The 12,036-nt window shown below is 35.5% G+C and overlaps 1 protein-coding gene across 5 annotated transcripts in view; it reads right to left on the bottom strand.

Annotated features, from left to right (window-relative positions):
- Positions 1 to 12,036, bottom strand: part of ATF2 (activating transcription factor 2) — a 45,771-nt gene that overhangs the window by 19,307 nt on the left and 14,428 nt on the right. For 4 of the 5 annotated variants that reach the window (XM_030488660.1, XM_030488661.1, XM_030488662.1 and 1 more), the window contains 4 exons: positions 10,254 to 10,382; positions 5,294 to 5,472; positions 4,855 to 4,969; positions 4,590 to 4,676 (listed from right to left, as the gene is read on the bottom strand). In XM_030488660.1, coding sequence (XP_030344520.1) covers positions 4,590 to 4,676; positions 4,855 to 4,969; positions 5,294 to 5,472; positions 10,254 to 10,382 — 510 coding nt within the window. The remainder of the gene's footprint in view (positions 1 to 4,589; positions 4,677 to 4,854; positions 4,970 to 5,293; positions 5,473 to 10,253; positions 10,383 to 12,036) is intronic. The other variant, XM_030488663.1, reaches the window with a different exon arrangement.

Here is a 12,036-nt window from a genome sequence, read left to right as displayed (position 1 = left end):
TTCTAAAAGACAGCTTGTGTCTGAATAAAATCCCGAGTCATATTTCACTTTAGTTCTATAGGCAATAGGAGAAAAAGGATCCAAGAACGTTCAAAACAGTGCCTTTCGCAGGTGTGAATGGACCAGCTATGTTCACTACAATGACTTCAATATTGGACAATAAAATTAAATGTTAGTTCCCTTATCTTTAAAGGGTTTTAAGACTTCTAGGAGAGCTGAATTAAAAATTGAATTGTGTTACAGGAAGGTGCCTATGCCCATTACCAAAGACATTTTCTGCCAGTTATTTTAAGCATTAGCTTTTAGAAATCAAAATGTCAATTTTTATAAAATCATGAATTAACTTTAGTAAAAGAAAGATATGATGCTCTATGTACAGTTTGGCATATGCAAGTCATAAGGAAACAACAGGTATTTATCAAAATACAAGTGTGTTATTTTCACAGTAATAAAAAGATAGAAATTAAGTTCCCCAAACCCATATATAAATAATTAAACTCCATAGCATTAGGAAATAATGGCACTACAATCTCTAATCTGATTTTTATCAAATTAGTTCTCACCTTCGCTTAATAAATAATGGAAGCCTACACAACAATAGACTTTTGTAAAAAGGTAAAAGAGGAAAGAATGATTGAGATGAGAACTGAAATCAAAGCACAAAATGCTTTTCTTATTACAAAACTCTACATTAGTTCCTTGAAACACCATGCAAGAAATGAACTGCAGAAATAGCCTCTGTAGAGAAAGGCACAAAGCACAAATGAAGGGAAATGCCTGGGCTCCTGCCTTGGTATTTCATCCAAAACATAAGGAGTTGTGCCTTCTGCACAGGACAGATCTATATCTGATAACAATTCAGCAATCTGGGGATATTGTATCTTGAAGTGATAGTTACTGCAAACAGTTCTTCAAAAATTTCACTCAACCTCTGAAGTAGGCAGACCTGTGTTAATTAACAATACCTTGAAATAGTACAATCATACTGCAGAATGCCTTAGTAGGAAAGTATGATCTTTGAATAAAAGAAAGATTCAGACAATGATGGCTAAAAGCATATATGACAAAACCCTTCAGAGATACAAAAACATACATTAACTTTCCAAAGTTTGCATCCCATACACTATCAAATTTACTTCAATATCTGAGGAATAGTTACAATGTTAGGAAACTGAGCATGTTTTTTATATTTGCTTCATATTCTATTTCTGTATTTTATAATACAATATTAAAAAATCCGTGAGACTGCAAGGTCTGTCTATAAAGAACAATAAAATGTGTCTCAAAATAATAAATAACGAATAAAATAAAGCAACATCTAAGAAAATTCCAAAGATCTACTCCAAACCTCCTTTCAGGTAGTTGTAGAGAGCATAAGTTCTCCCCTGAGCCTCCTCTTCTCCACGCTAAACAACCCCAGTTCCCTCAGCTGCTCCTCAGAAGACTTGTGCACTGAGATCAGGCTGACAGGCCTGTAGTTCCCCGGATCCTCCTTCCAGCCTTTCTTGTAGATGGATGTCACATTTGCTAACTTCCAGTCAACTGGAACCTCCCCAGTTAGCCAGGACTGCTGCTACATGGCTGAAAGTGGCTCAGTAAGCATTTTTGCCAGTTGGCTCAGTACCCCTGGGTGGATCCCACCCAGCACCCTAGACTTGTGTGTGTCTAAGTGGTGTAGCAGGTCAATAACCATTTCCCCTTGGATTATGGGGGCTTCACCCTCCACCCTATCCCTGTCCTCCAGTTCAGGGTCCTGGGTACCCAAAGTATAACCCGTCTTCCTATTAAAGACTGAGAAAGAAGGCATTGAGTAACTCAGCCTTTTCCTCATCCTTTGTTCCTATGTTTCACCCCACGTCCAATAAAGGATGGAGATTCTTCTTTAGCCATCCTTTTGTTGCTAATGTATTTACAGAAACATTTATAATTGTCTTTTATAGCAGTAACCAGATTAAGTTCTATTTGGGCTTTGACCCTTCTAATTTTTTCTCTGCATAACCTCACAACATACTTCAAGTCTTTCCTTCTTCCTAAGGTTGTAAATTCTCTTTTTAACAGAGTTTAGCCAAAGCTCTCTCAGGCTAGTCTTCTTCCCCACTGGCTCGTCTTTTGGCACATGAAGACAGCCTGCTCCCACATCTTTAAGACTTCCTTCTTGAAGCATGCCCAGCCTTCCTGGACTTCTTTGCCCTTCAGGGCTACCTCCCAACATAAGGGAGCAATGTGGCTATGGTAGGCCAAATGACACATGAGGTGTGTTCCCAATGTTCTGCTAACATACCAATAAATCCACAAACTGCAGTATGCTATTAATAGATGAAACATATACTGTGATGAAACATACAGTGTTCACCTACTAAAGTTCAGTGTGATAGCTTGTATTTCAACTTTAAATGTAAACTATTAATGAAATAAAAGGCAAGCAAGTAAAACTAAATATTAAGTCTTCTGTTGGCTTAATATGAACACAAGTGGCAAATAAACCTGATTACCACACCTTTTCAGAATTTAGTATGTAGTAAGTAAAACTATATTCAAAAGATACATGAAAAAGAAAGGATATGGCACCACAAGCTTAAATTTAAAAACTGAAATGGAACTTTACAGTTAACAAACCATCACGTATCTGCCAACAATGCATCACATGGCATAGTGAGTTAGTCTTCCTGTTGGAAGCTTTTCTACATAAAGTTTCTCATTAAACTGCCTTTACTTTAGAAGTGATAAGAAATTATGGTTTTTATTTTTGTGAATAGGCACTATATAAAAGTAAATGAGCATAAGAAGTATATGGAACTCTGATATTCTTGAATTCTGCTCATGCTTTATATTAAGCAACAAGAAAGGAAAGAAGAAATACTGCAAATACCCTTTTTTACAATCTCACTTAAGAAAAAAGATAAGCAATCACTGAAGTGTATATATTTGCTAAATTCTAACGAGAAGACTAATGAGACTGTTAAATTTTAAGCCTAATGATCTTTGGTTTTCTTTGCATCTGAGTGATTGCTCCTTCTAATGTGAGATCAAACTCTTCACCACATACATGTATTTCCTTTCCCCTTTTAAAGCTTTGTAAAAACAAATCACTCAGTAATATGCTTAAAAACCTAATTTCTCACTCATCTAAAAAATTTATTTGGAACCAGTTGCTCCTAGATTTCAAAGCAGAATTCAGTGCATGAGTCTCCTAAGAAATGCATGATTTCTGAGAAAACAGTTCTTGTTTTCACTTTCTTACACTCTTCTCCCCTATATTTAATAAATTCATCCCATCAGAGCTAGTTACATTTAAATATTCAATTATTAAAAGATTCCTTTTCCCATTCCCAGTGGTAGAAGGATGTACAGAAACAGACCTCCTTCCCTTCTGTCCCTCTTTACACTATTTTAGAAGTCATCATGTTCAACAACAGAGGAAAATGAAGGAAGACCTGACAGCACTAGGAAAAGTCAGTGCACTAGTGACCAGCTCTCCATCATAATTTCAGTATTTGGTGAATGTGGTCCAGTGTGCTTACTATACTGGAATCCCATTACTCCAGACAGCAGACTAATTAGTATTCAAAGACTCAATGGTTTCTATATTGTGGTTTGAGAAAACGGGTAAGGAAAGAAAGCCCACAGGTTTGGGTCGAAAGAAATGAGATATCAAAGGATGTTAAGGGCATCCTCCCACTTAACAATATTGATGTACAAAAATATATTTTATCTAGCAGGTGTTCCTGATTCTTTTTTAACATGCAGTAAAGAGTCAGAGGAGGAACACTACTTCACAAGATAGATACTGTTTAAAGGGGCATCTTATAAGTACATAAATGGGTTAATTATTGTTTAATAGTAGATTTTCTATTGCTTTAGAACAGTTGGAACAAACAAGAGAGCAAAACCAAAGAAGCAACTACCTAATGTTGCAGATGACTTTTCAAGAAATTGACCAAACTACCACCATAACTGGACCACTATTACTGAAAAAAAATAAACTTTCTTCTCCTTGTTCTACTCATGATTTTCCCAGATAATCCCCAAACCCCCAAAATGGCCCCAACACAACAGAAACAATCTCCACACAAAACAATTTCTTAACACACATTAGATATGTAGTCAGTACTACATATCTAATTACAAAACTCTTGTCAAATGAACTACATTCAGTTGAGATTCTGAAATCATTGTTAAGAAGAAACCTTTTCCTAGCTTTTTAAAGAAATATCATATCCTTTGGGAGGAAACATATTCTGCTTCTCAGAAGGTGATGTTCACTGTTAAACATGCTACTAATCTTGTCTTTCTTCCAACTAACATTTCTTGTCCTCCAATACAGGCACAAGGAGTTTATTTTAAATTAACTAGATTTTTAACTAATGATTGAAAATAAGATCAAAACGACCATTAATAACAGAACTAACATAGGCTGGAATTTGAAATATCTGTAAAGTAAATGCAGCTGTTATTTTTCTGTTTTTCTTGAATTTGTACTTGCAGAATTTAGACTAACAAAAGAAAACTAGAGCTGTTTTAAAAAGCAATAGAATTTAATTAATTGCTCAAGTTACTCTTCTTGAGGAATAATGGAGTTTTTCACTTACCAATTTAGCCTCAGACTGCACTGGCTGTGGGGAGGAGGGCCCTGGGATTCCTGGGATACTAGGCACCATGGTGACAGGTCTAACAAGCTGACCAGATAAAGTATAAAAATGAAGAAAACCTGAGTATGTTATCATAACAGAGAGCATATGACAGCACTACCCTCTGAAGCCAAAACAGCTATCAAGCTGCTTAAAACTAAGTTCTATGCTGCACTTATGCAAATCTGCTCCACTTTCAAATTAATATAGCATCATGCTTACTTACTGGAACTGCAGCAGGGACATGCACATTAGAATTTGTGATAGATGCAGGAATAGCAACAGGCATGGTTTGTCCATTAGGAAGATGTAACAGCAGAGGAAAAGGACCTGGAACTGGACTGAAAAAGGAATGAACTATATAAAAGAAAACTTATTCAGAGAAGAGAACAAGTTTACACATTATTTTAAATTGGTTTGTTTGTTTACAGCCGTAATGTAGTATTTATTTGGAGATCAAAACCATGAATTTAGTGATGTGGAGAACATGGAATTATATTTCACATGTAGTGAAAGTTTTATGTTTCATATGTAGTAAAGCACCACATTACACCAAAGCATCTGAAATTTGTACATTAACAGCAGAAACAGTAACTGAAAGTAAACAAGACAAAATATTTTCTAATTCCATAAGAAAACATTTTACTAAGACTTATGTGACTTACACTACTGGTCTGTTGGAGGATGGAGCCTGGGTAATAACAGTACTAGACGTTGGTGATGGTATTGCCTGCTGAATAATAACACTTGAGTCAGAACTCGTAAGTAGTACATTAGGAACCTGCAGCGATGCTGGACGAACTATTGTTGATGTAGGCTGTGCGGTCTGCTGCAGTGACACTTCCTGAGGGAATGAAGAAAAAGTCATCAGTTTGTAAAATACAATTATAGACCATTAATTCTGACTGTTAAATGAACACAGTTAGATGGAAAAAAATCAGGATTTCTATCATATTACACAAGTAGAATAAGTTACACAATTAAAAACATTCAAAACCAAGCCCTCTCTGGACAAATAATTTACACCATCAAAGTGAAATTGTTCTAATGACAGTGATTTTAGTTTATGACAAACCCTGGCTCAATTTATGCTAAGGCTACTATTACTTATAATTCAGCTTTGTTCAGGTATTAAGGGTTTTTGTGCCAAGAAACCCACAGCACTATCAGCACCACCATGTCTACCCATACTCTGAATAAAAAAACCCCAACATTTTATGGTGTCTTTATGTACATTTCAGGTTCAGTCCATTCTTCTGAATTTAAATAAGAGAAACAAAAGTTTCATGGTTCAGTAAAAAGGAAAAAAAATGACACCAAAACAAAATTTGTCTTTTTTAATAAGTCTTTATCCCTATCCATGTACTTCTCTTAACTAGAGTGCTACTAAGTTAAAAATACTTGGAGTGTTACATTCATAGCTTGGCAAAATATATGCATATCCTGATGCAGAAGAAATTATTTGAGCACAGAAATTAAAATTCCTCAGTTGCATCTAAGTAGTAGACAGACTTGACTATAGTTTGTAGCTTAGCAATCAGGTAAAGTACCTTATTAATTAGAATGTAGTACCTGCATTTGCTGTTTCTGAAAACGTAGAAATGCCTTATTGTAATCAATGCCTTCCTCCTCAGGAAACCCTTGATATTGTCAGACTTCAGATTTACCTTCAGACATGATTTTTCCTAGTTATTTCTTCTTTTGACACTAGCTACTGCAATCAATGGCACATAAAACTACACTCGTAAGACCAGCAGTATTTAGTTACTCCACTGTTCAACCATAATTCAAACAAACATCTCAGACCTGTGTCCTATAGGCTACATTGATTACCATTTGCTCTGAATTAAGCTTAAGCTTTTAAAATACATCCACAAAGCTTTAAGTAGTAAGGTCTCAGTTGTCTTATAGATTGTTTTTATTTTATACATCCATTGCAAAATATGTGTGCTCCTCTGAGCACTTTATAGACCTGAAAGTGGGCTGGCAAACTGGGCTTTAAGAAACAAAGGACATTAGGTGATGAAATTTTCTCCCTTCAAAAGCTCAGAGGCTAGGTTTGCCATCAGGGTTCATTAGTTTGTTCAGGCTTTTCCCCAAGGGACCTAAAAGACTAGTTACAGCGAACAAGACGTTTTGGAGAATAACAATGAGCTGTACTGAGGAAAGCAAGAATTTTTTCTTTAGTACAATCTGGTGTATTTAAAAATGTTATAATATCTGAACACAATACCTAGAATTACAGATGAGCATTCAGTCACAAGAAGAAAACATTCAGTATGGAATTGCAGAAACAGAAAAAAAATTGAGAAGAGTTAACTAACGCATATTCTTAGGACAGGATTAAACACTGCTTTGCAAGTGGGGAATTTGATGTAACAGCTATACAAACCTTATTCAGTGAGAAGAGCCATAGGAAAACATAAAGAAGACTGAACTGTTTGATTGTGGGAAATTAGAGGAAGGCATAAGGGGAGAATACTTCCCCTGATAATCTTTTACCAACGGTCAATTCAGAAATTAATATTGTGTCATTCTTCACTGGTTTCAGCTTCACCCTTTCCTACTTGCTGGTTGCCACTATTACCTGTCTCATTACTGTGAACAAGGAGCCACTAGAAAGTCCATTCCCATTGTAGGGATCTGACACAGGAGCACCCATGTTTACTGCCAACAGAAGTTTAGGATTTTTTTTTGTTCTTTCTTTCACCTGAAACATCCTTATACATGGCAACCACATATATATGAAAGTATATGTATAAATGTAAATTTAGATATATGAACACCACAGAAGAAATAGCTATGGCAAAGTAATTCTAATTCCCATAAAAAGGGGATGAAGACTGCTGGCTAACAGCAGCCATGAAGCCATGTATATAGCTTTAATCAAAAATGTAAACTAAACAGATATTCACACATTCTCAGCAACAGTAATCCTGTAACAGCCCCTTCTGTGTGGGTTTGTGCCAGAGGCTTCTGTAAGTACCTGTCTCTGTGGATGGCGAAATAGCTACCAAAATACAGAAGGCCAAGAAGAGAAGTGCTGAAATGCAGTGTGTGAAAGTCTCCCAAGAATGGATAAGCTCCAGAGAAAACCACCGCTGTTGATTTGCAATGAATCATGAACTCAGAACATCAGCTGAATCTGCATGCTAGCATAAACAGGATATACAATTCACACAGCATCCAAAACCACAGTGCGAACCATACTGCAAGTATTTCATATCTGAGAGTAAACATCATGCAGTAACTTCCTAATGCTATCAATGAATATATAGAAGTCTTTATACAGTAAAGTAGAGGACCAGAACTAACAGTATAATTATTACTGTACGAAAACAATTGGGTTTAAAATAATTAAGTTAGGCAATTAGCTATTTGACAAGAACTAAGCAACTTGGGAAACTGTTGAAGGTCACCCTTTGAAGTACTGTTACTAAGAAACTATAATGAGTTTGAAAGCTCTTAAAGAATAAATCAGGTTTCATTTGCTTATTTTAAGACTAAAAGACTTAAAATACTTCTAATGGTATCTTGGTCTGTTCAAAGCAGAATATCAACTCTTACTGAAGCCTAACAGAACTCAGGGAACTCTCAGAAAACTAGGAAAATAATTCAGTAAAATTTTTTGTGTCTCTAAGAAATTCCTTTCACAACTACAAGGAGACTTAGGACTGTCTTGCACATACAGTAACGGGCTGTAATCATTTAAGGCTACTAAAATATATTCAGCCAACAAAGTGATTATAGTGGCATATGTAGACATATTAAAACCAGCTATGCCCTGAAAAAAAACCAACCTTCCCTCCTTCAATACACATACAGAAGAAGAATATAAAAATCTGAGAAAACAGTAACACTCCAGTCACATTTCTCAACTTCTGCAGGCCACATTCAGCAGCAGCACACTCCATGCGGCACCCTCATCCTTGCTCAGCTTGTCTCTACAATCAGACATTATAACAGCATTGAGCAGCAGCAGCTTTTCACTTCAGCACTGTTACAGTGACAACACTGAAATTACATCATGAATGAAACAAGTTTATAAGTACTGCCAAGCATTGAGATATAATTTTCACTTGTAATGCTGCTAATGAGATACTGAACCATTACTGTATAAAGATATTATCTCCTGCCAAAATTACAGTACTTAGAATAAGTATTTGCAGCAAAAAAACAAACTAACTTCTAAAATAAAGATGAAATAAAGACAGCTTAAGATGTGGACTATGATTTGCTTAATCTAAGCAGCTCTTCACATGTATTCCTTTAAACTACTTTTATTATTTTTGAGACTACATGATTGCCTTCATTACCTATGATTACTCATCCTTGCTAACTAATAAAACTCAACAGAGCTTTGTAAAAACAAATCTGAATTGAAACTCTCTTAAATTTCTGTCACACACTTAAGGCTCTTCTCACACTGGTGGCTGTTGGCAGGATAAGAGAAGGGGTGCAAGCTGAAACCAGGGATGTTCAGCCTGGATCCAAAGAAAAACACTTTCACCACAAAGTCAGCCTGGCATTGGAACAGGCTGCACTGGGAGGTTATGCTACCTCCCTTCTCAGAAGTTTCAAGACCAGACTGCGTAAGGCCCAGAGTAACTCGGTCTGATATCGGAGCTAGCCCCTGCTTTGAGGAGGACATTGGACCAGGAAATCTTGCTGTTCCTTCCAATGTGAACTACCTCTGTGTCCTGCCGGTTTTTGGGAATAAGGTAGCCAAGTCCCTAAAACACAGGCTGCCCACTGAAGATGCATGTAGAAAAAACAGTGACTAGAACAACCGTACTGCTTTATTATGTTTTGCTCCTAATATTTTTATTTATTGAAGTAGGAATAATGAATTCCACTGACTGTGCTTCATTTCGTGTTCTTCAAGAGAACTTGATATGACGAAAACACTGCAAGTCACATATCAAAGTTACTATTACTATTTAACCATTTATTCCTCATTTAGAGCAATAGTTCTAAAACTGATTTGACTGCAACATCCTGTAGTGACAGATAATCCCTCAGCCTTCTATGAGTATTTACATAAACACTAAACAAGCAGATGACCAGAATCACCACTTTCAAACAATACTGCTATAGCTTAAAGAGTATAACATTTGAAACAAAATTATCTGGTCCTCTGCTTTGAAAGACAGCCCATTCATCCCTGTACATTTCTGTAGAACATACCCCGTTTTTCTACAAAACAATTTATGGTAAAACATAGGGTAAACATAGAAATGTACACATGAAGAATCACAAACGGTTGACGTTATTTAAAAAAAAAAAAAGCAAAGAAACTGAACTTTCTTTTCTTGTTTATGAATGATGATGCACAAAATAGTTTAAAGAGCCCCTTCAGCCTTCTCTAACATAGCGTGAATATTAATTTTACTTCCTTTCTAGCTTTACTGGATAGTCAGTGTGAGGAAAAGATATAATTGCAGCGAGCAGAGCTAACTAAAGAACTGAACAAATGAAGCACATATCCACAGGAATACGGCAAATGAAAATTCTTCTCCTTTCAACCAGCTAATTAGTGTGGCTATCATCACGTAAAATAAACTTACAGATTATGAGAAGATTCAAATATAAATTCCAAAAAGGAAACAAAAAAAAAGGTCTGACCTTTTCATCATTGGTAGTAGACTCTGGATGAGGTAAAGGACTATCTTGATGAGTTGTCTCTACAACGGAAGGTTCTTCTATTTTATTTCTTATAATTGGCGTGGCAAGAGGCGACAGATCTAGAGGCATCTAAGAGCAACAGCGTGAAACAAAATTACTCAATCTCTAAAACATCAAAATACAGCAGAAAATGTAAACAACTAAAAAGAAATATCAGCCTTATCAGAACAGAGAGGTGCTGACGTTTGGAAGATCTTAATGCAGATCATTACCAGTCAAAGTTATTCTTCCAGCATCCACATGAACACCAATGTTCAATAAACCTTTGTCTTTTAACACCAATGTCAGACTAAGTATTTTCTTCTTGATAATTAAAAACACTCCTAAAGTTTTCCTTTCCCAAGAATCACAGGAAAAATACAGCTGAGGAAGGACTATGCTACACAGAAAAACCACAGTTATAAGAAAGTATTATCCTTCTACAAATTATTATATCACATGTCACAAAGGACAAAATCCAAACTACATTTCCAAATTAAGAAAGCTACACTGGACAATTAATTTCAAACTTATTGCAGCAAACGATTATTGGAAATGCAAGTTTATATTACTACACAGATAAAACCCACCAGGATATCTGAAATGCCACAAAGAAATTGTTACAAAAATACTTAAAGCAATACTATAGATTTGGAAGCCTCTATTCCTGTCTAGTCTGCTAACAGGTACTTTAGGAAAAGACTTCCCCCCAGGCTCATCTTCTATTTATGTCCTCCTAGATTTTTTTTTTTCAATTCAATTCCTACTTTTCCTGTAGAATATGTTACTAGTGGGCAGGGAAGACTGTTACACGTGGGATTGCTTTTCATACCACAGCTAAATATGATATGCTATAGGAAAAAATAAATGACCACCCCTAGAAAGTGTGGTATTATGGCAGATTTTTCCACCTCTTGCCATGATTGCTTAGGTATAATAACCAGAGATACGGCAGGAGTTTATTTCTTCTCATAATACAAAGGGAAGTTTGGAAAATTAATATCAATTGAAGAAATAGTTAAAATGTTGAAAATATTTTGCAATACCTATAACCTCCTCCAATGCAGTGGAGAATTACACAGAAAATACAGTATTAGTAAATCCAGAATCAGAATTACCATATGCAGTGAAGAACAGTTAGCACACATCAATTAAAAAAAAAAAAATTAAAAAAAAAAAAAAAAGATTTGGTATGGTTGCAGTAACAAAACAAGTGTGAGGCTTTGCAAGGAATTGATAATAATCCATCCTATTCACAGATACCTATCAAAATCTTTATTAAAACAAACAAAACACAGACACTGATTCTGCAAAATCAGTATTCATGAGCATAAAAATATATTTGTTAGCACTGCCTATGTAAGCTAGCCAGGTAATCAACCACACACAGGCAAAAGTATTCAAAAGGGACATTGAACAAGATTTTTCATTTGCAGAAGTGTTTAAACGTTTGGGCCCCATACCAGTTATGACTGGGAAGTACTAAAATGAACGGAAGAAACCACATTTAAATGCACAGGAAGTTCCTCATAAAAGCATGAAGTTGCTGAACAAATACAGTCCAAATTTTTCTTATATTTCAATCTGCACATTAAAAAAAAAGTAGATGTTTGTGATCAACAATTTCTATGTAAAAGTGATTTCAACACATAGTGAATATAATTATAATCAAATTACTGATGCTTCCTTAAATTTAGTCAGTATTTAACTCTCATTATCATGACTATTGATTCTTACAAAAACA

Source organism: Strigops habroptila, chromosome 5, assembly GCF_004027225.2.
Source record: "Strigops habroptila isolate Jane chromosome 5, bStrHab1.2.pri, whole genome shotgun sequence".
NCBI lineage: Eukaryota > Metazoa > Chordata > Aves > Psittaciformes > Psittacidae > Strigops > Strigops habroptila.
The sequence above is the reverse complement of the archived record's forward strand: the minus strand, read 5'-3'. Positions and strand labels throughout refer to the sequence as shown.